This window comes from Zalophus californianus, chromosome 4 (genome assembly GCF_009762305.2).
Source record: "Zalophus californianus isolate mZalCal1 chromosome 4, mZalCal1.pri.v2, whole genome shotgun sequence".
Lineage (NCBI taxonomy): Eukaryota > Metazoa > Chordata > Mammalia > Carnivora > Otariidae > Zalophus > Zalophus californianus.
Window position 1 is genome coordinate 127769394 of NC_045598.1, and position 27869 is coordinate 127797262.

A 27869-nucleotide genomic window follows, 5' to 3' on the forward strand; every position below is an offset into this window, starting at 1 on the left:
TGCACCTGTCTACTGGAGGTGTTATATCACTTCAGTTAAGTTTAGATAGTTTCAAGCCACAGAAGCTAAAAGAAAAATTAATTTAAAAAAGATATGGGGTAGTTCACAGAATCAATAGAAAAGCTACACTCTCAAGGGTGTCTAGGCAGCCGAAGCTGGTAGGCAGGCTCATCAGTGCCCTAACTAAAATGGATAGGCTCTAATAATGTTTTCCACCCTTATATTACATCACTCAAGATTCAAGATCAAAATCTGAGATTCCTCTAGTCTTGCCTGGGCAAATTTGCTTAGGACAGAGGACAGTGGTCCTTGATTGCCAGTCATCCACTTTCCTTTTGAGGGAAGGCTGATCTTCCATTGTACGCAAACTTGGTGAGCCTTTAACAGTTTGCTGAGGTATTATAATCCCCAATACACAGATTTAAAAAATGAGGGCCATATAATTTACCCCAAGTGCTTACAACTAATGGATGGCAGAGTTTAATCTGAAAGTAGACAGACTCGTTCTAAACCCTATATTCCTGTGCTCGCTTCGGCAGCACATATACTAAACCCTATATTCCTTGTCACCATGTAATATTATACCTACACAGATAAAAATTTAGCTAATTCTTTAGATTAAGTTGATTGCTTGCCATTTAAAAGTAAATTGATTAAAGAAATTAGGTTTTCGTAAGCATTTACCTAGTGACTGCCATTACAGAAGATCTGGAGTTTAATTGCTCATATTTGAAGTTCTGCCTTTTATTAGTGTAATTTATTATATCTCAGTTTTATGTCTTATCCAACATATAGAACATTGCACAGGATATTCTGCCAAAGGTAATTGTAGGGCAATGATCAGTGTGCTTGGAAAGGGAAGTTCATTAGCTGTTTAATCAGAGTCACTGATTCATTTCATAGAACAGGACCAGTCTCAGTCTTGGTCTGCTTTTTGGCTGATTGATGGTGTTGTAATGGTAACTCTAATCTTTGGAGTCATAATGAACTGTATTGACAAGGGAGTATTAATAAGCATTATGTCACTTGGTAGTTCAGCTTTACATCCATGATAGGCCTGTTTGGAATAGATCTCTCAAATCTGAAAAAAAATTATATTAAAAGGTAAGAGGGAGAATTAATAATATATGAAGGTATTGGAAAAAATAAGATCAAAATAGTCACTGTGTTTTAGGAAGTAAAAAGAAACAGAAATTTGACACCTCTTGGATACCTTTTTACATGGAGAAATATAATGGTACAAGACCATTTTAACATCCATTTGCTACTTTACATATGATTAAGTTTGTGTCTGATAGTGTATTGACTTGAAGTCATGTTCTCTTACTTCATGAGTGTGAGTCTAACAGAGGTTGTGATGAGATCTGTTTCTTTTTTGTTCTCTACAAGGTGATTTTGTAGATACAAATTTGTCTACTGCCTTGAGGCAGAATTGATTTATAGACAGCCCTTGTTATTTAAGGATATGTTTGGGAAAAAGAGCATTGAAAGTCAATCTACGTAGAAAGGCAAACAGAATTTCGTAAGTGGGAGGGGGGAAGCTTGATTGGGACTTCATTAAAATGAACATTTATGTTATTAGTTTTATCTAATATATGACAGAATCTAGGCTATAACTTCAGTTAAAATAAATTGAATCTCAAAAAGAGTGAATCAAATGCTGAATCTCTTGCGGGTGGGGGCATACATTTTATGACATTATATGATAAAATGATGTGGTAGTCTTCATTTCATGTTTAATTTTTCTAGTAGTTTTAAAAGATTTTTTGAAAGAATATTCAAATGCTTCATTCATTTTCTTGAGACACTCCTTTGATATTGAAACCATTCTCTTATGAAACACCCACCTAGTTGTCATTCTTGTCAATTTTCTTCCACAGTGAGTGGGTCTAGCTCTTGTCAGATCTTCATCTGTCAGTGCTTTGCATACGATTGGGGGAAGTTTCAAGGCCTCCTGTCATCTTTCATCTTTGCCAAGATTATGCCTTCTCTCTGCAGTCTGTGTTTTTCTGGTATTGACATTCAACATTTAGTTGACAAGATAAATGAGGTAGACTCTGGTGTTAAGCAGGGAGAGCCAACAATGGGGTCAGATAATTAGTGAATAGTTTCCTATTATAATGATTTTTGCCACCTCATAGCTGCAAAGAATCGGTAATGAACCCTTATATAACATATTAAGAGAACTTGTTAACATAAAAAGATTTAACCTTTCAAATAGTCCAGATATGATTTAGCAATATTATTTTTATTGCGTCTATTGAGAGGCGGGGATTTGTTCTATTATTGCAGTGCTTCATAAATCATGATTTTAATGTTTGAAGAAATACTGGAAATTAGAAAAGGAGCCATAAAATAAATACATACGCTTCTGACTGTCTTTTCTGGGTGTTGTCATTTTCTGAAAGCATACTTTGGCACCTGACTAGTGTCCACTTATGAAAATTCATCAGACTTCCACATTAAATTCTGTAATGGAGCTTTGAAATTTAATAGTTTTTCATGTATGCTGACTGTATAATTGGCAGCTGATTACATACCTCAAATTATAGAATCAAAATTATTCAGCTTCCTCACAAATTCGATTCTGAATCATTACTATTTTCTTGCTGGATCTTGGACCATGAGGCACCCACAGTGGGAAGAGGGGCCTTTGGTGAGGAGTGTTGCCAGCACGGACTGCCGAGTCCTGGCCTTAGTGACTGAGGTCATTGTTTGCTCATCCATTTCACACAGATCTTTCCACCATTTTGGTGATATTTAAATGGTGTACTTTGTAAATTTGACAAAGAAAATCCCTGGAGAATGATTGAAACCTGAAACCACAGCATGGAATGAACTATGTAGCTAATGATAAACCTAAATAATCATAAACACACAACTATTCCTAATATCCATCACTGTTAATTCATGCCAACTCTCATTTTATTAATGCTGTGTTATAGCAGTGATCACACTCTATTTAATTCTATGTTTACATATCTGTTTCTTCCACAAGTATCGGGAACAAGGGTCATGTCTCATGCCTTGGGTCTCTGGCATCTAGGACAGTGTCTCATACATAGTGGGTTGGCGGTAATTAAACGCAGATATAGTTATATTGTAGTTATGTATTAATTGTCAGTGGCTGCTCACTATTTTTTGATATTTTTGGCTCTTTTGGTTAGTAGCAGTGATTCTGATCTAGTTCTGTTATTTGTTACATTTTTCTGGTCGTTTGATGTTCTCTAATCCTCTTAAGCATCCTGTTCTGGTTTATGGTTTACAAATATATACCATGCAAGATTTTTTATTTCCTCAAATTAGAGTGGAACACTGTGCCGTTGTTTGAAATTCAGTCTCTCTGAATGGATTTTCATAGTTGTGGGTTCTGTTTGTTTTGTCTGAGGACATACACAGATGGGCTTCCCTCACTGTAGTTCCCCTTTGCATCCACCGGGGCCATGGTGAAGGAGGCAGGATGACATAGGTTTCTACAGGCTGGAGTAGAAAGAGAAGTTTTTGGAAGGAGAGGCACTGGATGAGTCGACTCCCACCCCTGGTCACAGTTATTTGTGGATGGTTACTTCTCACCTTGAACTGTCAGTCAGCCTTCCTTTCCGGATTTAATGAAAGCAGTCATGATTAGAACCATCCATGGAACTTCCTGGCTGGGGTTTTGCTGTATTTAATTCTATATATATAATTCATCACAAGCATGATTTTACATGATAAATGTCGCTTCCTAAAGGGAAATGCGTGTTAAAAAAGATAAATCATCTAGATGATAAAAGTACATTATTTTGGTTATTTATTTTTTAAGGGATTGCTAAGACAGAAGAACTCTGAATCATGTGTAAACACATTATTTAAAAATATCTGCATTGAATATGTACATGTACATATTACGTTATGTGTAATGGCTTTAGGGTAGTTCAAAATTAATGATTTATGCAGGCCCTCTTACTTTTTAAAAATAATTCTTTTACACCTTACCTCTCAAATGTTGGTTTATGACTCTGTGATGTATCACTGTACTGTTAAAGTAGCTTATTTCCATGGGCAGTATTTTTTTTCACAGTCACATGAATCATCTTTGTAAAGGTATTTCTATAGTTCAGGTTTTTTCAGTTTTTTTTTTTCCACAGTGAAATAATCTGCTGCCTTCAACATCTGCATGGTGACCCATGAAACACTGTACAAAGCTGATTTAACTAAACATCTTTCCCTTTCTTTTACCTTCCTTCCTTCTTTCCTTCCTTCCATCCTTCCTTCCTTCCTCCTTTCTTTCTTTCTTCCTTTCTTTTTCTTTCTTTCTTTCTTTCTTTCTTTCTTTCTTTCTTTCTTTCTTTCTTTCTTTCTTTCTTTCTTTCTTTCTTTCTTTCTTTCTTTCTTTCTTTCTTTCTTTCTTTCTTTCTTTCTTTCTTTCTTTCTTTCTTTCTTTCTTTCTTTCTCTTTCTTTTTCTTCTCTTTTCCTTCCTTCCTTTTCCTTTCTTTCTTTCTTTCCTTCCTTCCTTCCCTCCTTCCTCCCCCCCTCCTTTTCTCCCTCCCTCTCTCTCTTTCTTTCTGTCTTTCTTCCTAAAACTTTACGAACAGAGAAGCCAACTTGCTAGAGATTTATACCAGGAGAAAATGTTTAACACATTGTTTGGGGAGTTGTAGAAATGTTAAAAGCCTGACTTTAGTATTCATCTAGAGAAAAGCATTTATTATACATGGTTGTTCAATGACTAAATACAGATTTGCCAAAGAATAGATTTCTAGATTTAAAAATTAGCACCGATTTTCAAAATGAAGATAAAATACTAACTAGGTTATGTAGCATTGTGCAGGTTTAAGTGAATATTCACCAGTGATGAAATGTACCACAGGTGACCGTGTGGTGTATTTGCGAGCATGTTAACATGATCAACGCCTGTCTGCCGTGGGCACTGGGGAGCAGTTAGGACTACCTCGGGCAGAGACCTGTGCTCACCTCAATCTCCATGTCACAGGGTTGCCATACGATGCACTTGAGCACCTGGATTCAGGTACTCAAAGCCTCCAAAGCAGTTTTACTTGGAATGTTGACAGAATACCACATGCATCAGCATTTACTGGAATGGCCTGGGACCTTCCCCAGCTTTACTCAGTTTCAGTCTCTGAACCTGGGAATTTTAAGAAGTCCATCAGGTGTGTCTCCCAAACTCTAAACTTTGAGAACCATTGCCCTAGAGGCTTTGCTCTCGTCTGATGATCTGCGTGGCTTGTTTTACTGCTTCCACATTTTTTATTTTCTAGTTCACTCGTCTGGCATTGTCATTTTCATGGACTTTAGTGCTCCTGACTCTTAATCTGACGCTCATAGCCATACTTTATTTCAATTTCTCCTGTGAATTTTGTAGCTTGACTTCTTTATTCCTAACTCTCTAGAAACTCTCCTGGCATTTCTAGGTAAATGAAAAAAAATTGCATGTAGTTTCAAAATATCATAAATTTCATTTACTTTAAAGTTGTGAGATTATTTTTTTTCTACTACAGAGAAAGGTAGATTTATCATGTAAACGAGGGGAAACTATGCCACAGCATTATTTAAAAAGAGACACTTATTATCTATTTGTGCGTGGGATGGATTTGAAGTGAGAGGCACATCATGACTCTACAGAAGACTGTATATACACTTGGTCAAATTTTCTTCAATATTTATAAAATTGTGCATATCTGTGGTTAAGAAATTCTTAATGATTTCCAGCTGCCATTGTCATAGAAATCATGCACAGCTCAATCATGGTAAATCAAGAACAAAATGGTTATTCTTTATCATCTATGAGATACACATGGTATAAAGAGAAATGCTACAGGCCATTCTTTTAGGAGTTTTTTAGACAAATGTGTATGTTCGACACAGATTCCTTTAAGTTGCATAAGCAATCCTCTGGGAATTATTTAATTATTCACTGAAGAGATTTCATGTGATAATAGTAGATTACTATGGTAGAAGATAGTAAAGGTAGATACTGTACTAATTCTTAAAGTTTGCTGTTAACTATTAAAGACACCTCAGTGATAGAAATGTCTCAGTAGGATTTAGTAAAATATAATATGAGTGATGTTATGTTTATATTGTGAGATATACTTTGAAGTATAACAAGATGGTTGGGCTTGATGTCATTACCCCACAAAATTTCATTAATAGATTATTAAACAGATACTTTGGGTTGTTTATGAAAAGAAGTGTTGCTTTCACAGAGGTCAATTAATCTTATTCTGATTTTTGATCAGGAGCTAGGAGCTAATGGGGAACCTATGATAATGACTTAAACATAATGTATATTTTTAAGATTTTTTTAATTTTAAATTTTTTTAAGATTTTATTTATTTATTTGAGAGAGAGAGAATGAGAGACAGAGAACATGAGAGGCATGAGGGTCAGAGGGAGAAGCAGACTCCCTGCTGAGCAGGGAGCCCAATGCGGGACTCGATCCTGGGACTCCGGGATCATGACCCGAGCCGAAGGCAGTCGCTTAACCAACTGAGCCACCCAGGCACCCCTTTTTTTAAGATTTTTTTAAAAAAATTGTTTTTATTTGAGAGAGAGCGGGAGAGAGCATGAGTGGCGGGCAGGGAGAGGCAGGCTCCCCACTGAGCAGGGAACCTGACAAAGGGCTCCATACTAGGACCTTGGGATCATGACCTGAGCTGAAGGCAGATGCTTAACCGACTGAGCCCGTGCTCTGGCTCAGGTGCCCCAAAACACAATGTATTTGTATATTAGTGAGGGGTTTGAGAGTTTGCTATGATACCAATCTAGATTAAATCATTCAAAAGTCAAACTATTTAAGTATATGATAGAGGAAAATGATCGAGATGCTTTGCTGACTAATGGAGCACTTTGAATTAGTTGTAAGATGGGATTGCCGTAAATGTGCTACTATAATCTTATGGTATCAAGATAGGTATTGTAGGGGACTGGAATAATAGTAAAATAAATAAATAAATAAATCACTATATGATTTATTTGCCAGCTCACATCCGAGTGGTTGTGCTCACTTCCAGAGGTGTTACATATTAAGGGAGACCCTGACAAACTGGAGAAGGTTCAGAGGAGATCTTCAGGGATCTTGCAGGTTTCTCAAATCAAGCCATAGGATGAATGGTCAAAAGCAATGCTAGTTATCTAGCTTGGGAGGCAGAAGGGAAGTGTACTGGCTATTTTCAGATACTGGAGAGCCAGGCCTGTCATAAGGAAGAGGGTATTCCTCTACTCCCAGGAGGCAGAAGTAGAGTCAGTGAGCAGAAAGGGAAGTAGATTTTGGTTCTACGAATAGAAAAATTTTTCTAATAATTAGAGTGGCTAAGTAAAGAAATAGCTTTCTTAAGAGGGAATGAACTTAATTTTACTAGAATTGTTCAAGAATAGGCTAGAAGGCCTTTTTTTGTCAGGGCAAAAGTCAGTGTTCTCTGAGGCAACAAGATGTGTCTACCCTCAAAAACTGGAGAATCAGAAATAACACTGTCTTCAACGAGTTAAAGCATAAAAATCAACATAGAGTGAACCACAGCAGAGGTCAGAAATAAGTGAAGTCTCCTTGAAGAAGAAAATCATCTTCAAAGTCAGCAATGTTGATTGTACTAGCCTTTATTGAGTCCTTTTCTGTGCTAGGCATTGTGCTGGCAGTTTTATATATATTGCCTATTAATTCTGTGAATAAGTTAAGTACTATTATTCTTTTCTACATTGGTTAGAAGGCATGAACATAGCTACAGAATCAAAGGAGTCATTCAGAAGTGTGATTTGTTTGTAGTGGAAGCCGAGAAGAGAGAGAGCAAGGAGAGAGAGACACACAGAGAGACAGATAGACTTTGAATTGTCTTGTCCAGGTGGTAGATTGTGCTAGCTCATTGCTTTCAAACTGCTCTAATTCTTAAGCCTAGTTCACTAAGATATCCTCCCTGCCCTCCCTGCTTCCTTCCTTCCTTTTTTCTGCCCTCTCTCTCCCTCCCTCCCTCCCTCCCTCTCTCCGCTTGGTATATAAATGAACAACTGCAGCCCCATCTATACGTTCTGTTGAAGACCCTCCTCTAATAGTCCAGGCATGCCTCTGACTTGTCTAATGCTACCATCTGAGCAAGCTTCCTGCTATAAAATTGGCTTTTTTATTAGAAATCAAAGGTACAGCTGCTGACGGGCAGTGCTCAGTCTCCCCAACACTTGACCTATGGGAAGCTAGCTAGCTAGCATGGCCCTGCTCTTCAGTTCAGTCTGTTCACAGGACAGGAGACAGCTTTTCTCAACTGGGAAGCATGACTTCATCAGAAAGTCTTTGTGGCACTGACAAGATAAAAGGTATGAACAAACAAGAACTTGATGGTGGAGAGCAATTCAAATAACATGCAGACAGGTCACAGGAAGACAAAGACAGGGAAGAGCCTGGGGTATGGTCAGGGGTCAAACTCTCAGTGGTGGTCAGCAATTGTGTCCTTTCCTCTGTTACTGTCTGGTTGTGAGTTGTTTTTTTTTTACTTGTGTCAGGATTCTTTCTGATTATAATATAGCTTTCCAAATAGGAAGTTTACAAAGGGAGATTGTGTTGGCCATACTTACGGGAACATTCGCTGTGGATGTCAGGTATTTTTATGATCAAGAATAATATATACCTATTTTTTATTTTACACATTAGTCCCCGTGAGTTCTTCAGAGCTTGAACAATATCTCCTGTGAGACTGTGTAAAGGGATGGAATAAGTGGCCTCTAACCACTATACTAATTTACATTAAATTCTTCTTATATTTATCAATAAAGATTATAATCACAAACAAGTCGGAAAGGTATGGTTAAGATTTCTCTCAAGTATGGGGGTGTTCGGGTGGCTCAGTTGATTAAGTTGGTTTTGGCTCAGGTCATGATCTCAGGATCCTGGATCGAGCCCCGTGCATCTGCCACCCTGCTCAGCAGGGAGCCTGCTTCTCCCTCTCCCTGTCCCTCTGCCCCTCCCCCCCTACTCGTGCTTACTCTCTCTCTCTCTCTCTCTCTCAAATAAATAAAATCTTTAAAAAAAAAAGACTTTTTGTCAAGTAGGAATGCATCTACTAATACCTACCTATAATTATATTGGGAACTTCTTTGGAAGACTGGTTAATACGCAGATTAGAATAACATCTGCAGTTACCATTTAATAAAATAACAAGTTTGCGTCTTTGCTTTACTTTTTTGGGCTACTATGAGAAATAGTCTAAGGTGAAGTATTTTGTACCTTTTGTAAAATTGTTACCAGTAAAGCCACCTCCATAACATCGTATAGTTCCCTGTGCAAGAATCAATGTGATGTTTCCTTGTTTACATTTTTAATACTATTCTATCTTAATTTTTTTCTGAGGTAGGGATAGTATTTAAATAAGAAATCATTGCCACTAAAATTGGGATTTATATTCATATTTGATGACAGTTTTTACTTAATTATCACATGATGAAGGATATGAAATTGTGTAAATTTTTAATAGATCTCTAGTTATATGTCCATCTTTATGATGAAAGAAAAAAAAGAAAAGGAAATGTCTTAAATCTAAAATATTTTGTAATGGCTGGTCACCAGAGGGGAGTGGGTGGGGGGAATAGGTGAAAGAGGTGAAGGGGATTAAGAGCACACTTACCATGATGAGCACTGAGTAAGGTATGGAATTGCTGAGTCACTATATTGTACACCTGAAACTAGTATAACACTGTATGTTAACTCTCCTGGAATTAAAATAAAAAAACTTAATAAAACAAAATACTTAAGTGAAACATAAAAACAAAAAATAAAATGTGTGCATAGGGACGCCTGGGTGGCTCATTCGGTTAAGCGTCGGCCTTTGGCTCAGGTCATGATCCCAGGGTCCTGGGATCGAGCCCCACATCGGGCTCCCTGCTCAGCAGAGAGTCTGCTCCCCTGCTTGTGTTCTCTCTCTCGCTCTCTCTCTGACAGATAAATAAATAAAATCTTAAAAAAAATAAAGTTAGTAAAAAAATAAAAAAATAAGAAATAAATAAAATGTGTGTGTAATATAGACACTCAACACAATCACATTCTTTTAATTTCCAATTTGGGAAGTTTCTTATTGACAGGTATCAGTTGTCACCATAATTTAAATTTTTATAATCAATCAGAAAAACTATATCAATGATAACTGTGGAAGTACGAAATTAATTGTCTGATTGTTAAATATCAAAAATAAAAAATAAAAGCATTAAGTTTAAAAAGAGTCAGAAATTTATCCCTGGATTTAAAGAGAGCAGACATATTGAAAATAGAAGTATTCTTGCAGAGCATGCTTAACAGCTATCTACTGAAAACTTTTTTTTCTTTTTTGTCTAACTCAGTGCATTAGTTGTGATAGTTTAGGTTGTAGATACAAATAGATGGCCACATTTATAATGGCTCAAATTAGATGTTTTTGATCAGCTCACACAACAATCCAATGCTTGTGCTCTGCTTCATTGTGCACCTTTCCTCTGTTTGTGATTCAGGCTCCTTCCATCTTGTGGCTCCTCTCAATGGTTAGCGCTTGTGTTAAGACCCAGTTTTGTCACTAATCATCTGACCTTAGTGTGCACTCAGTGAAGGCTCATTTAATGAATGAGTATGCCTATGCTAACTTTTAACTTGGGTAAAAGGCTCTATGGAAGGTTGCTCTCTTTAAATAGTTTTTTTTTTCCCCCTTTAATTTCTTCTTTTTTCTTCCTATCAATCCTAGGAGTGGATAAATAAATTGAGACCTGCTAAAAATTTAGAGAACTTCGTGTACTTTGTGATGTATTCATGGAACTCTTTTCCCCTACCAGGGAAAGAGAGGAGGAGAAGAGGAGTACTAGGGACATGAATGTTATGCATCACTTTGAAATCATCTCCTTTTAAAAGAACATAGTAACATGTATCATCCATGCTTATGTATGCACACATGTGTGAGAAAGCTTAAAGAAGACACAGAATCTCTTAACCACAGTTGTATCTGCTGAGACTGACCAGGAATCTGGGAGCGAAGGAGACCTCCATCCAGTGTATAAATATTTATGGTGTTTCAACCTTTATCCTGTCCATATATTGTATCTTGAAATAAAAACAGACTTTTAAGGAGAAATAGAATCACACACAAAAGTTTCTGTTAAGTAATCAAACATTGTCTCCATTTTTTTTTTTTTTTTTTTTTTTTTTGACCTAGGGATCCAACATCACGGACACCTGCACTGAGATGCTAATGTGTGGCGTCTTACTGAAAATTTCTTCTGGAAATATTCAAGAACGGGTGTTTTTTCTTTTTGATAATCTTCTGGTGTATTGCAAAAGGAAACACAGGTAAGGTGATAAACAGGTAATACTTCAGAAATTACTTATTAACCTCAAAAAATTTTTTTAATAAAAAAAGAAATTATTTATCAGTCCCATGAATTCAACCTTTTCCTCTGTGCTCCTGGGAACTCAGGGTCTCCTCAGTAAATTTCACATACTCTTAGCCTATTCTCTGATTGTTCTCTTTACTTCTTGTAAAACCTGACAAAATGTGACTATCATTAAATAACACTACCTCCCAGGAACCTTCTGGAGGAAAAAATTTTTTTCTGTTGCTAACCCACACGTCTCAGGCCCTGTAGGAAAGGTGGGTGTGTCTTCTGTGTTTCCCAGTGCTGCTTCCCAATCATTTCCTCCTCTTCCTTGGAAATACTTTCCCTGATCGCCTCATCTAGTATAGCCTCCCAGCCATTTTCTATCAACATCTAGAAAATTCTTGCTAATATTTTCTTCAGTATTTATTTATTTGTTGCCACCTTTACTGGATTAGACTGTAAAGTCCATTAGAACAGTGGTCTTGCTACTTATTCTGTGCTATTTCCCCAGAGACTGGACCTGCCATGTAATAGACGCTCAAGAGGTGTTTGTTGAATAAATGAATGAATGAAACCCAAGCAAGTTCCTGGTATAGCTTAGCCATCATTAGTTTAAGTAATTTAATGTGGCAGTGTTATTGCTGTAATGTTATTTGTTTTAAAGCATGGATATAATTTTTTCTTCAGAAGGTAGTTATCTTATAGGATGTTTCCTTGAACTCTTGGCAAAACGTTTTGCAGGTTGTTTAAGAAAAAAGTAAAGTTGCACTTAATTGGGAAATTTCCTGAGCCTTTATATGCTTCTTCCTAACCATATCTAGGATATATTAGTTTCAGTGAAAAGGTACTAAAAAGGCTTCATGAAATTCAAAGGTAAAACAGGTGGGTTGAGGATGCAGGATGCCCAGAGCAAGTTTTCTGAACATTGGCAGCTATGTTGATGACATGGGAGTTCGGCCTCTTGGATTATAGTATCAGAATTCCCTAGCATGAGACATTAGTGTGAAAATACAATGGCACTAACCAAGAAAGCATAGAAGTGCCCATGTGCCTCGATGAAAGGGGACAGGTTAGGATTAAAGTCAAAGGATAGTTGTGGGGCACCTGGGTGGCACAGTCGGTTAAGCGTCTGACTCTTGGTTTCGACTCAGATTGTGATCTCAGGTTTGTGAGATTGAGCCCCACATGGGGCTCTGCACTCAGTGTGGGGTCTGCTTGAGTTTCTCTCTCTGCCTGTCCCTCTGCCTCTTCCCATTCTCACATGTGCTTTCCCTCTCTGGCTCTAAATAAATAAATAAATAAATAAACAAATAAATAATAAATCTTTAAAAAAAAAGATAGTTGTTGTTAATCCCTGCCTTAATGAGCTTTTTAAAAAAGATGCTTTTACCACATATGAAAATGAACTTGTCTATTTTTTTTAGTATACTCTTCTAAATTCTTTGTGTTTGCAGCAAGATTGGGATTAATAGAAATAGGTCTCAGGAAGATGTAGAAAAGCCTGTTAATTTTAGTTGGATATAACTCATTAAAAAATTGTAATGTTACTGTTGGTGGGAATGCAAGCTGGTGCAATCACTCTGGAAAACCGTATGGAGATTCCTCAAGCAGTTGAAAATAGAGCTACCATACGATCCAGCAATTGCACTACTGGGTATTTACCACAAAGATACAAATGTAGGGATCCGAAGGGGTACGTGCACCCCAATGTTTATAGCAGCAATGTCCACAATAGCCAAACTGTGGAAAGAGCCAAGATGTCCATCGACAGATGAATGGATAAAGAAGAAGTGGTATATATACACAATGGAATATTATGCAGCCACCAAAAGGAATGAGATCTTGCCATTTGCAACGACGTGGATGGAACTGGAGGGTGTTATGCTGAGTGAAATAAGTCAATCAGAGAAAGACATGTATCATATGACCTCACTGATATGAGGAGTTCTTAATCTCACGAAACAAACTGAGGGTTGTTGGAGTGGTGGGGTGGTGGGAGGGATGGGGTGGCTGGGTGATAGACATTGGGAAGGGTATGTGTTATGGTGAGCACTGTGAATTGTGCAAGACTGTTGAATCACAGTTCTGTACCTCTGAAACAAATAATGCAACATATGTTAAGAAAAAAGAAAAAGAAGAAGATAGGAGGAGGGGAAGAATGAAGGGGAGTAAGTCAGAGGGGGAGACGAACCATGAGAGACAATGGACTCTGAAAAACAAACAGGGTTCTAGAGGGGAAGGGGGTGGGGGGATGGGTTAGCCTTGTGATGGGTATTAAAGAGGGCACATTCTGCATGGAGCACTGGGTGTTATGCACAAACAATGAATCATGGAACACTACATCAAAAACTAATGATGTAATGTATGGTGATTAACATAACAATAAAAAATAAAAAAAATTGTAATGTTGTTCAAGTTGTTTAGGTACAATTGGTTTTTTTCCAGCCTTATTGAGAATTAGTGGGCAAATAACATTGTAAGATATTTTAATTGTACAATATGATGATTTGATATACATTATGAAAGGATTTCTCCCACGGAGTCAATTAACACATCCATCTAGGTGCAGTTATTAAAGGCATCCATTTGAGAATGAGATCTTTTTCTTAATTACAGTTGATTTCATACTTATTTATATACGTGCCTGCCTTCAAGTCCAAAGTTTTTGCAAAATTAGCTGTGTACAATGATGATACCTTTTATGGCCTTATGGCTGTCATTGTTGAATAGGTAAACAACAGGAAAGATTTTGTAAAATTAAAATCCTGAAGTGTTTTTTTTTTTTTAAAGATTTATTTATTTATTTTGAGAGAGAGAGAGAGAGAGAGCAGGGGCAAAGGGAGAGGGAGAGAAGCATACTCCCTGCTGAGTGCAGAGCCTGATGTGGGGCTCAATCCCATGACCCTGAGATTGGGACCTGAGCCAAAATCAAGAGTTGGGCAATTACCTGACTGAACCACCCAGGTGCCCCCAAAATCCTAGTTTTTGAGCAAATATTCTTAATGTATGTATAATGTGGACAAAATACATAGTGGCTAGAAATGGAAATTACTGAGTAAATCTGATTGTCTATTCCCTTCCTGAATTGAAGTAGTGTGAATATACCATCCATTCCCTTCATTTTAGAATACTTCATCCCCTTTACCAAGTACTATTGAAGCTCTACAGATCGTTTAGTAAGTATGAGTAAACTGAACCTTTTCCAAATTTCCATAATATTTTAATTGCACAACCCAGAGACTTGATGAATTTAACTCTAGAGTTTATATTCACAAAAGACAAGAGTACTGATTTCGCATCTCAGCTTTGGATATTTCTAATGGTATTAATCTTAGGAGAAACTAGTATTTAAAAAGATAAAGTGTGTGTAATATTTATTTTTTTAATTTAAAAAATTTTTTTAAATTTTATTTTATTATGTTAGTTAGTCATCATACATTACATCATTAGTTTTTGATGTAGCGTACCATGATTCATTGTTTGCGTATAACACCCAGTGCTCCATTCAATACGTGCCCTCCTTAATACCCATCACTGGGCTAATCCATCTCCCCACCCTGCCCTCCCCTATAAAACCCTCAGTTTCTTTCTCAAAGTCCATAGTCTCTCATGGTTCATCTCCCCCTCCAATTTCCCCCTTCATTTTTCCCTTCCTACTATCTTCTTTTTTTTTTTTGTAAATACATAATGTATTATTTGTTTCAGAGGTATAGGTCTGTGACTCATCAGTCTTACACAATTCACAGCACTCACCATAGCACATACCCTCCCCAAAGTCCATCACCTAGCCACCCCATCCCTCCTACCCACCACCACTCCAGCAACCCTCAGTTTCTTTCTGAAGATCAAGAATTCCTCATTATCAGTGAGATCATATGATACTTGTCTTTCTCTGATTGACTTATTTCGCTTAGTATAATACCTTCTACTTCCATGTATGTTGCTCCAAATGGCAAGATTTCATTTTTTGTTTTTGTTTTTTTTTATGGCTGCATAATATTCCACTGTACATATATACCACATCTTCTTTATCCATTCATCTGTTGTTGGAAATCTTGGCTCTTTCCATAGTTTGACAATTGAGGACATTGCTGCTATAAACATTGGGGTGCATGTACCCCTTCGGATCCCTACATTTGTATCTTTGGGGTAACTACACAGTAGTGCAATTGCTGGGTCATAGGGTAGCTCTATTTTCAACTTTCTAAGGAACCTCCATACTGTTTTCCAGAGTGGCTTCACCAGCTTGCATTCCCACCAACAGTGTGGGCGGGTTCCCCTTTCTCCGCAATCTTGCCAGCACCGGTTGTTTCGTGACTTGTTCATTTTAGCCATTCTGACTGGTGTGAGGTGTTATCTCATTAAGGTTTTGATTTGGATTTCCCTGATGCAGAGCGATGTTGAGCACTTTTTCATGTGTCTGTTGGCCATTTGGATGTCTTTTGGAAAAATGTCTGTTCATGTCTTCTGCCCATTTCTTGAATGGATTATTTGTTCTTTGGGTGTTGAGTTTCATAAGTTCTTTATAGATTTTGGATACTAGCCCTTTATCTGATATGTCATTTGCAAATATCTTCTCCCATTCTGTCAGTTGTCTTTGGTTTTGTTGACTGTTTCCTTTGCTGTGCAAAGGTTTTTTATCTTGATGAAGTCCCCGTAGTTCTTTTTTGCCCTTGCTTCCCTTGCCTTTGGTGATGTTTCTAGGAAGAAGTTGCTGTGGCTGAGGTCAAAGACATTGCTGCCTGTATTCTCCTCTAGAATTTTGATGGATTCCTCTCTCACATTTAGGTCTTTCATCCATTTTGAGTCTATTTCTGTGTGTGGTGTAAAGAAATGGTCCAGTTTCATTCTTCTGCATGTGGCTGTCCAATTTTTCCAACACCATTTGTTGAAGAGACTTTTTTTCCACTGGACAATCTTTCCTGCCTTGTCAAAGATTAGTTGACCATAGAGTTGAGGGTCCATTTCTGGGCTGTCTATCCTGTTCCATTGATCTATCTGTCTGTTTTTGTGCCAGTACCATACTGTCTTGATGATGGCAGCTTTGGAATAGAGCTGGAAGTCTGGAATTGTGATGCAATCAGCTTTGCTTTTCTTTTTCAACATTCCTCTGGCTATTCGGGGTCTCTTCTGGTTCCATACAAATTTTAGGATTATTTGTTCCATTTCTTTGAAAAAAGTGGTTGGTATTTTGATAGGGATTGCATTAAATATGTAGATTGCTCTAGGTAGCATTGACATCTTCACAATATTTGTTCTTCCAGTCCATGACCATAAAACGTTTTTCCGTTTCTTTGTGTCTTCCTCAATTTCTTTCATGAATATTTTATAGTTTTCTGAGTACAGATTCTTTGCCTCTTTGGTTAGATTTATTCCTAGGTATCTTATGGTTTTGGGTGCAATTGTAAATGGGATTGACTCCTTAATTTCTCTTTCTTCTGTCTTGTTGTTGGTGTATAGGAATGCCACTGATTTCTGTGCACTGATTTTATCTCCTGCCACTTTACTGAATTCCTGTATGAGTTCTAGCAGTTTTGGGGTGGAGTCTTCTGGGTTTTCCACATAAAGTATCATATCATCTGCAAAGAGTTAGAGTTTGACTTCTTTGCCGATTCGGATGCCTTTAATTTCTCTTTTTTGTTTGATTGCTGAGGCTAGGACTTCTGGTACTGTGTTGAATAGCAGTGGTGAGAGTGGGCCTCCCTGCCATGTTCCTGACCTTAGGGGGAAAGCTCTCAGTTTTTCCCCATTGAGAATGATATTCGCTCTGGTTTTTTCATAGATGGCTTTTATGATATTGATGTATGTATCTATCCCTACACGCTGAAGAGTTTTGGTCAAGAAGGATGCTGTACTTTGTCAAATGCTTTTTCTGCATCTATTGAGAGGGTCATATGGTTCTTGTTCTTTCTTTTATTAATGTATTGTATCACATCAATTGATTTGTGGGTGTTGAACCAACCTTGCAGCCCAGGAATAAATCCCACTTGGGGGTGGTGAATAATCCTTTTAATGTACTGTTGGATCCTTTTGGCTAGTATTTCGGTGAGAATTTTTGCATTCATGTTCATCAGGGATATTGGTCTGTAATTCTGCTTTTTGATGGGGTCTTTGTCTGGTTTTGGGATCAAGGTAATGCCTCAGAAAATGAGTTTGGAAATTTTCCTTCCATTTCTATTCTTTGGAACAGTTTCAGAAGAATAGGTATTAATTCTTTTTTAAATGTTTGGTAGAATTCCCCTGGGAAGCCATCTGGCCCTGGGTTCTTGTTTGTTGGGAGATTTTTGATTACTGCTTTAATTTCCTCAGTGGTTATGGGTCTGTTCAGGTTTTTTATTTCTTCCTGGTTCAGTTTTGGTAGTTTATATATCTCTAGGAATGCATCCATTTCTTCCAGGTTATCTAATTTGCTGGCATATACTTGCCCATAATATGTTCTTATAATTGTTTGTATTTCTTTGCTGTTGTTCATGATATCTCCTCTTTCATTCATGCTTTTATTTATTTGAGTCGTTTCTCTTTTCTTTTTGATAAGTCTGGCCAGGGATTTATCAATCCTATTAATTCTTTCAAAGAACCAGCTCTTGTTTCATTGATCTGTTCTACTGTTCTTTTGGTTTCTATTTCATTGATTTCTGCTCTGATGTTTATTATTTTTCTTTCCTGCTGGGTTTAGGCTTTATTTGCTGTTCTTTCTCCAACTCCTTTAGGTGTAGGGTTAGGTTGTGTATTTGAGACCTTTCTTGTTTCTTGAGAAAGGCTTGTATTGCTATATTCTTTCCTCTTAGGATGGCCTTTGCTGCATCCCAAGGATTTTGAACAGTTGTGTTTTCATTTTCATTTGTTTTTATGAATTTTTTATATTCTTCTTTAAATTCCTGGTTGACCCGTTCATTCTTTAGTAAGATGCTCTTTCGCCTCCATGTATTTGAGTTCTTTCCAACTTTCCTCTTGTGATTGAGTTCAGTTTCAAAGCACTGTGGTCTGAAAATATGCAGGGAATAATTCCAGTCTTTTGGCACTGGTTGAGACCTGATTTGTGACCTAGGATGTGATCTATTCTGGAGAATGTTCCATGGGCACTAGAGAAGAATGTGTATTCTGTTGCTTTGGGATGGAATGTTCTGAATTTATTTGAGAAGTCTATCTGGTCCAGTGTGTCATTTAAAGCCTTTATTCCCTTGTTGATCTTTTACTTAGATGATCTGTCCTTTTCGGTGAGGGGGGTGTTAAAGTCCCCTACTATTATTGTATTTTTGTCAATGTATTTCTCTAATTTTTTTATTAATTGGCTTATGTAATTGGCTCCTCCCATGTTAGGGGCATAGATATTTACAATTGTTAGATCTTCTTGTTGTATAGACTCTTTAAGTATGATACGGTGTCCTTCCTCATCTCTTATTATAGTCTTTGTTTTAAAATACAATGTCTGATAAAGGATTGCCACCCCAGCTTTCTTTTGATGTCCATTAGCATGATAAATGGTTTTCCACCCTCTCACTTTCAATCTAGAGGTGTCTTTGTGTCTAAAATAAGTCTCTTGCAGAGAGCATATCGATGGATCTTTTTTTTTTTTTTTACCCAATCTGTTACCCTATGTCTTTTGATTGGGGCATTTAGCCCAATTACATTCAGGGTGCCTTTTGAAAGATATAAATTTAGTGCCATTTTATTGCCTGTTAGGTGACTGTTACTGTATATTGTCTGTGTTCCTTTATGGTCTATGTTACTTTTAGGCTCTCTCTTTGTTAAGAAGACCCCTTTCAATATTTCTTGTAGGGCTAGTTTCGTGTTTGCAAATTCCTTTAGTTTTTGTTTTTCCTGGAAGCTTTTTATCTGTCCTTTTATTTTCAGTGTCAGCCTAGGTGGATATAGTATTCTTGGCTGCATATTTTTCTTGTTTAGTGCTCTGAAGATATCATGCCAGTCCTTTCTGGCCTGCCGGGTCTCTGTGGATAGGTCTGTTGCTAATCTAATGTTTCTACTGTGTAGGTTACAGATCTCTTGTCCCGAACTGCTTTCAGGATTTTCTCTTTGTCTCTGAGAGTTGTAAGTTTTACTATTAGATGTCAGGGTATTGACCTATTTTTATTGATTTTGAGGGGGATTCTCTGTGCCTCCTGGATTTTGATGCCTGTTTCCTTCCCCAAATTAGGTAAGTTCTCTGCTATAATTTGCTCCAATATACCTTCTGCCCCCTCTCTCTTTCTTTTTCTTCTGGGATCCCAATTATTCTAATATTGTTTCATCTTATGGTATGACTTATCTCTCGAATTCTGCCCTCATGATCCAGTAGTTGTTTATCTCTCTTTTTCTCAGCTTTCTTATTCTCCATCATTTGGTCTTCTATATCACTAATTCTCTCTTCTGCCTCTATTATCCTGGCAGTTAGAGCCTCCATTTTTGATTGCACCTCATTAATGGCCTTTTTGATTTTGACTTGGTTAGATTTTAGTTCTTTTATTTCTCCAGAAAGGGATTCTCTAGTATCTTCCGTGCTTTTTTCCAGCCGAGCTAGTATGTTTATAATTGTCATTCTGAACTCTAGTTCTGACATCTTACTAGTGTCCCTTTTGATTAGGTCCCTGGCAGTCGGTACTGCCTCTTGTTCTTTTTTTTGAGATGAGTTTTTCTGTCTTGTTATTTTGTCCAGAGGAGAATAGATCAATGAGACAACAAAATGCTAACAGGGTAACGTTGATCCCAGAAAAATATACAGTAAACAAATCAGAAGAGACTCGAAATTGGGGGGAAAAGGGAGGGAACGAAAGAAAGAAAAAAAAAGAATATGAACAAATGTGATCAGGCTGATGAATAGATCAGTGCCACACACTAGATTTTGGGTGTATTTTGGTCTGTCAGAAGAAACTGAGTCCCAAAATTTTAAAGAGATAACAACATATATATATGTTGTATATATATATATATATATATATATATATATATATATATATATACATATACATATACACAAAAAATAAGGTTAACTACAATGAAGGGATAGAATATGAGTCTAAAAATGAAATATAAAAAAGATTTTTAAAAAAGGCATTGATATGATAAGATGTTGGTTGAGAAAGGGAAAAAAGAATAAACAAAATTGAAAAGGAACAAAATAAAGAAAATCAAAAAAATTAACTTCGAAAGACTAAAGAATCATGGGAAAAAAAGACACGAAATCTATGTGCTGTATTCCTCTGGTGCTGGAGTGCTGCTGTTCTCATTGATTGGTAAACTTGGTCTTGGCTGGATGTTCTTGCTGATCTTCCGGGGGAGGGACCTGTTGCCGTGGTTCCCAAATGTCTTTGTCAGAGGCGGAATTTCCTTGCCTTTGCCGGGGGCGGGCTAAGTAATCTGCTCGGGTTTGCTCTCGGGAGCTTTGGTTCCCTGCAAGCTTTCGGTACAGCTTTGGAGGGGGAGAGTCAAAATGTCGGCTTCCCGATCTCCCTCCGGTAGGGGCCGAGAACTCGGGGCCCCACTCCTCAGTGAGCCCCCCAGATTAAAGCAATCAGTCCTGTCTCCCCGGTCTCTGGTTGCCCTCCTTTCTAACCTGACGTGTGACTGAGCGTTTCTGTCTCTGGCTCAGGACCCCGTGTGGAGTCTCCAAACCCAGCAGATCCCTGTGGTGCACTCCCCTGCCACTCCTCCTGGGAGAGGAAGGGGAGTCTCCCTGCATCTGCTGCTTGTTTGGTCCTTGCTGTTAGAGCAGTGGCCCGACTGTGCTGCAGATCATGGTTTATGGCAACCCCGAGCTGAGAGCCTGCTCCTAGGCTCCGTCTCTGCAGCCGGCTTCCCTGCTCCAATACCTGGGAGCTCTGCCGCATTCAGGCACCCCCAGTCTTTCTGTGACCCCGGGGGTCCTGAGACCACACTGTGCGAGCATTCCACCCCCTGCTTAGCCACTGGAGGGACGTCCCTCAGCGGAGCTGACTTCTACAAATTCTGATTTTGTTCTCCGCTGCTCCATCACTTGCCGGTAGCGGCTGACCAAGGCTCCCTCCCTCGCTGTCTATCTTCCCAAATATTGCTTTGGATTCACTTCTCCGCACGTTCTACCTTCCAGAAAGTTGTCGCTTTTCTGTTCAGAGAGTTGCTGCTATTCTTTTCTTCGATCTCTTCTTGAGTTCATGGGTGTTCAGAATGGTTTGATCCGTATCTAGCTGAATTCCTGGGACCTGATGAAATTTAGGTCTCCTACTCCTCCGCCATCTTGCTCCTCCTCCGTGTTGTGTAATATTTAATACATCAAACATGATATGGCTTAGTTTCGCCTGTTAATGAGCTTTGTAAGTATTATAATGTATTTTGTCTTCTGCAATTTGTATTTTGTATACAATATAGTTTGTAAACTGTGTATCCATATGTATAGGCATAGTTTATTCATTTAACTATTGTATAATATTCCATTGGTTGAATATTATTCACTCTCCTATCAGTGGAGTTTAGGTTTTTGTTTGTTTGTCTCAGTTTTTCTGCTGTTATGAACATTCCTGCAAGATGTGTCCTGATGACCACTAAAACACATAATTAGGAGGGAAATCGTAGAATTGGGATATCAAACATTCTACATTACAATATAGAGCAAAATTATTTTCAAAGCATAGGCTTTTCAGTAGGTATACTTTAATAGAACCACCTTCTGAAGGGACCAAAGATCTCTCTTTTTAAGCTAAGCGTTAACAATGTTGATCAGACACTTACTGGAATTTCATATTGAGTGTTATTATCTACATGTCAAGAGAAATATAAAAGCCTGTTCAGAACTGACAAGATCACAAAGAAAATTAATGCTTTGGAAAATAGGACTAGTGATAGGTTCCATGCTATGATTCTTTGCCTGTGAATAAAACTGTTATCAAGGATATTAAACTTAAAACAAATGATTGAAGTATGATGTATAAACTTACAAGAAATTCTCATTTGCAAGACCCACAATACTATGTCCTACCTGGGAGAATATGCAATTACCTACATATTAGTATGCTCTGCATTCCTCTCTATCTTAGGCTGGCTATGATGCCAACTTGCACACTATATGGACTGAATCCCTAATTGGTAACATTTAGTTAAGGTTATTAGCAAAGGACATTTAGAGGTCACTTTCATAATGATCATTGGAGTGCAAGATGGTGAAGGCCTGGGGCTGAGAAACCCTAAATCAGGTTAATTAATCTATTTAATTAGTTTCCTTTAGTAGGGGTGAAGGACTACTGAGTTTTGATGAAGCTTTAGACAGATAAGCCAGGAATATATACTCTCTTTCATGTAAGGAGCTCAGGGACTGGGACACCACCTTGTGACCCCTCCCTGCAGGGAGGGCTGATACCTAGGGCTGATATCTAACTGCAGAGGTGAGGAGGAGAGGGATAGTGAAGTTGGTGAACATTTACATCTTCACTTTTGCCAGATGTGTCTGTACAACACAATAAATGAATAATTATTTCAGCATATTAAATTATTAGCCAGACTTTTGTCAATGAGTCAAATGGAATAGTTGAAGTCAATTGAAATCTTTTGAGTAACTAGGTATTCTTGAATCCTCCTGAATCATTTCTTAGAATCTTTCCTCTTTAATTAAAAAACTTTCTAAAATAATCTCTTCTGAATGTTCAGTGATTCAAGTATAAACACACTTAACCACATAATTTATTATTACAAATGTTCATTTATAAACCTGGATATTTTAACTTTGTTGTACATACCTTTTAAGATTAAAAACCAGTATTAGACACACTATACCAAAGTTTTGGAATGTTTTAGACTATTTTAAAAATAAATAAGACCCTTATAAAGGATTATACATGTATTAAGAGACTTATTCCACAAGTATATAGGTCTCATATCATAGAAACAATATAGGAAAAATATTTTCAGCTGGATAACACTCAGCTGAAGAATTTCCAGCACAGTCAGTTTCTTTGCAGAGAAATCATAAGTACTAACTGAATTTTACCCGAGCTTGAAGAAATGGAAATTACCAGCTAGTTACTGAAAAATGAGAAATGAAAGTGAGAGAAATCAAGTGAAATTTTAAAATAACTAACTTTTAGTGTGTAACAGACTTTGATTTGGTAACTTTTATGTTCTAAATTGAGCAAAAGCACATATTTACCCACCCAACTGTATATTGTTCTTAGTCCAAAGCTTCCATTTGTTTACAAAAGCTAGCACATAAGCCTCATTTGTAAAGCAACCAGTGCTGTTATGAATGGGAGCACACAAGTAAACACCAAGAGCCTAACATTTGATATCATTGATTGCATTGGTGTCTTTTTTGTTTTTTCAGAGGATAGCTTACATCATATTGCTTCAACACTGTTTTTTATTAAGTTTAGTAACAAAGTTTTTGTGATTTCATTCCATTACAAGACGGTTGAAGAATAGCAAGGCATCTACAGATGGACATCGGTACCTTTTTCGTGGCCGGATCAATACAGAGGTGATGGAAGTGGAAAATGTGGATGATGGCACAGGTAGGTAATTTGTAGTTTTAAAATGAAACACCAATAGTAAACTCCCTCATAAGACAGACTTCTCACCTGAGTAATTCATTTGCGGTGCATTCGAGCTTAGAAATACTTCGTTAGGTAGAGCAGTTGGAGGAGAAAGGCAAGATAAGGGAGACGGGGACTATTGGCAAAGTAGAAAATTATATTTGGCTGAAACACACTAGCATTCACCAGAGATACAAAGAAACAGCTGAGTAGGAGTGATGTACACACTCACAGTTCCTGGTATCGCCAGCATGAGTACAGAAAATAAGGAATTAATTTATTTTCTTCAAGTTATACTATGTTTTATATGTATATATGTGATATTTTTCATATAATATATTTACTGTAGAATATGGAAAACTCTAAATTTGTATTAGCTATATAGCCACTATGCATATAAACATGTTGTCAATTTGCTTGTAGAGGAAGGGTGTTTTGTGTATTTTACTTTATTACTTAAAGATAGTGCATTTTCACATGGCAGATTTGAAGGTACAGACTTTGACAAGTAAGCTTATCAAATCATGATTAGTCACAAACATTAAATAAATGTTTGAGGTTAAATAAGTTATTTTCTATTTGAAAAAAATCAATGCATCATATTAAGTAATATGATGATATACTAGTCTATAATATGAATGATTAGTAAATTGGATCACGTTTTTTCCCCCCAATGATTTTAATTAGAATTTCAAAGATATGCTTCTAGGAGAAATGACAAGATAAAATAAAATATATTAATTGTTGCTAAGTGACTTTAATTCCCATATAGAGAAATGCCTTTATAATACCCCATTTAAACGTGGAATTGGGGCACAGATCAGCTCCCTGCTACCACATACCTCTGTTGCCATCTCTTAGTCCCAGAGGGGAGGAGAATGTTTACCATCTGCATGGGCACAAATTTTCAGATGCTCACCTGTGTGCCATTTCTCTATCCCATTGTTAGCATCCTAAAACATTGTCCAGAACATAAATAGTGAAGCATGATTGCTGCAGGTAAGGGGAAAAGATGCGCAATGAGCAAAACTCAGGTGTACTCTCCTGGGAACCAAGTCATCTTGTGGCGAGGTTCCACGTGGGCTAAAGGAGGGATGTAGATGTGGGAGCTGTCTGACTGCTGGCACAGTTGAAAATCCCTGTCCGCAAATACTCACATTCTAACATGTGGAACTTAGGCTATTTTTCCATGTCAGGAGTGCCCAATGCTCTGAGAGGACGCTAGTGACATTTAGGAATGTTGTCTGTCTACATGTGAACAGCTATCTTGCTTCGGTAACCCGATTGCTCAAGAGAATATCCAAAAGCCCATGTTGTACTTGAGGTGGGTGGAAGGAAGGCAGAGGAAGGCACACTCAAACCCCCATTTTGTTCCTTCTTGGCCCTGTCTCCCCCTGCTGGAACCACCTGTCCCCTGTTAACTTTAGCCTTCTCTTTGTTTTCTCCCCTTTTTATGCCTTTTCATGGGCACACAGCTCCTGTGTCTCATTTCCTTCCCTCTCCCCCTGATGGTGTGGTCGTCCCCATTTGTACCATTTGCATGGGTAATCTGAGTGAATTTTGGTAAATTTTGATGAATTTGACAATGATTCCTACGTTTTGGGAAACTGGGACACTAGATAAAGAAATCTAAGAGCCCAGGGCCATTGGAGGCATGGGCATAGAATACCATCTTCAGGGGCGCTGGGTGGCTCAGTCGTTAAGCGTCTACATTCGGCTCAGGTCATGATCCCAGGGTCCTGGGATCAAGCCCCATATTGGGGCTTGTGTACCCTCTCTTGCTGTGTCTCTGTCAAATAAATAAAAATCTTAAAAAAAAAAAAAACAGAATACCATCTTCAGCATAGATGTAGGGCAGTGAGAGCCTATGTTGGGTGATGGAGCTTTAATGCAAATGGACTTTGGATTCAATCCCATGAAAATGTTCTTTTAGTGCTGGTAAGATGGTAGCCTTCAGGACCTCAGTACCTGGGGGATAGGGATGTTAGGGAAACAAGTCTTCAGACACTGGTAGATATGAATTAGTGGGGAAGACAGGACATTTCAGAATATTTAGTCATAAATTGTCTGATGACACCTCTTGGCACAAACTTCCAAGGCTCAGGTTCCACTGAAATATGATGAAGGAATTAATTATACTTTGTAGTATCCAGTTAAGGCCTTATTTCTCCATTTAACATATATACACAGCATGTTGCAGGAATTTGGCTACAAATACTTGCTACAAGGTCACTTAAAGAAGTTTTAAGGCTGCGGCTGTCTACCTTTCTTTTGCTTCCTGCAAAGAAAATTTAGTATTCTAGTAAGTGTGACTACTAGGTCTTTAGGATAAGCGTATATCCTCAGCCAGGACTTGGAAACTCAAAAATAGAATTTCTGAAGATGAATAGGATCTTGAAGCTCAACTAATATACCCTGTTAACATTTCAGATGATGGAAATGAAGCCACATTGAAGAACTAACTCGTCTAAGTTAACCCAGATGTTTAATATGAAGCTGGGACTGGAGCAAGGTTTCCTTGGTGACCGTGGCCATGCCTTGAGAAATAGGGAGCAGAGGTTCCATATGGGTTTTAAACCTATAGGGACCAACTGGAGAGCTGTGAAGAGATAAAGCATCAGTATATAGAGATTAACTTTGGTTGTTCGTTTCTTCTAAGAAACGATCTGGGTGCTATACCAACTTTCTCCTTTTTTTGTTTTCTTGGTCATTTCCATCACAAAATCTCCATTTCTTTTTGATGAGCTCAGGTTTTAAGTGTTCTTACTTTTTTTTTAAGATTTTATTTATTTATTTGACAGAGAGAGACACAGTAAGAGAGGGAACACAGGCAGGGTGAGTGGGAGACGGAGAAGCAGGCTTCCCGCTGAGCAGGGAGCCCGATGCGGGGCTAGATGTGGGGCTTGATCCCAGGACCCTGGGATCATGACCTTAGCTGAAGGCAGACGCTTAACGACTGAGCCACCCAGGCGCCCCAAGTGTTTTTACTTTAAACTCTATGAATGGGAGCTCTGATGTTGATAGATCTCAGCAGAGCTGACCAATGTCCATATGTCAAGTCCTCATCAAGGGATGGCAAATACTGTCAGGCTCATCTGCTCATTGCCAAAACCAAAACCAAACAATGACTATACCAAAATAATACAAATTAATTAATCAAGATAAATTTTTAAGTGTGCTTAGAACTTTTGATGAAAAGTTTAAATGTTCCCCCATCTATTTGAATGTATTATAAAAATATTAGGTATTTTTGCATACTCTCGGTATAAGTAAAATGCTTTTCTTTTCTAAGGACTCCATCAGACACTCATTGTATTGATTTAGCTCAAAACTTGCAGAAGAAATAATCGCATTTGGAATGACACTAAGCTTTTAGCCAGTGTGTAACTATCTAAAACCTTTGAAAAATAAACTTGATTATACTTTTACTTATAATGTTTAATGAGTTGGATTATATCAGTTATATCTCAGAATACAAAAAGTTAATGCAATAATGATATGACATGCAGAAATGTAAAAATTTGTGTATTTATTTTAATATATCCATGTTATCCATTACTGCTTATGTTCAAGGAAGGTGGTAGCCATTGAGTTTGTGGCCAGATTTCTATTCCACCATTCTGTAGATCCATCTCTCATTTTGATTAATTCTAATTTAATTCTTCTTTGAAGATTCTTTCTGAGATATTAGTTTGATCATAATGCATAAAAAGTATCCAGCACCTAAATAGGAAAGCTGTTGAACTTTCTGCCATTAACTTTCTTGGTAATTTTCATAGTATATGCTTAGAAATTCATTCAGAAAGTAACAACAGATCATTTATATTCTCTCTTAAGAACTCGTTTGTTTTTGTATTGTATTCTTTCTTAAGAACTAGTTTATTTGTGTAGTTGGACAGAGGGCAAAATGGTGACCTTTAGAAAATGTGATCTGCAGTTCAGTGTTGCACAAACCACAAATTTCAATACAATGGTCAAATTTGAAATAAATAAGATGGAAATTCATTTATTCTTTAAGGTGTTCTTTTGAGTGAGTAGATATTTTTAAAGAAAGA

At 37.6% G+C, this 27869-nt stretch overlaps 1 protein-coding gene across 1 annotated transcript in view; it reads left to right on the plus strand.

Moving 5' to 3' along the window:
• PREX2 (phosphatidylinositol-3,4,5-trisphosphate dependent Rac exchange factor 2) overlaps positions 1-27869 on the plus strand; it is a 296111-nt gene that overhangs the window by 82464 nt on the left and 185778 nt on the right. The window contains 2 exon segments of the mRNA XM_035727132.1: positions 11158-11291; positions 23690-23793. Of these exon segments, the coding sequence (XP_035583025.1) occupies positions 11158-11291; positions 23690-23793 (238 nt within the window).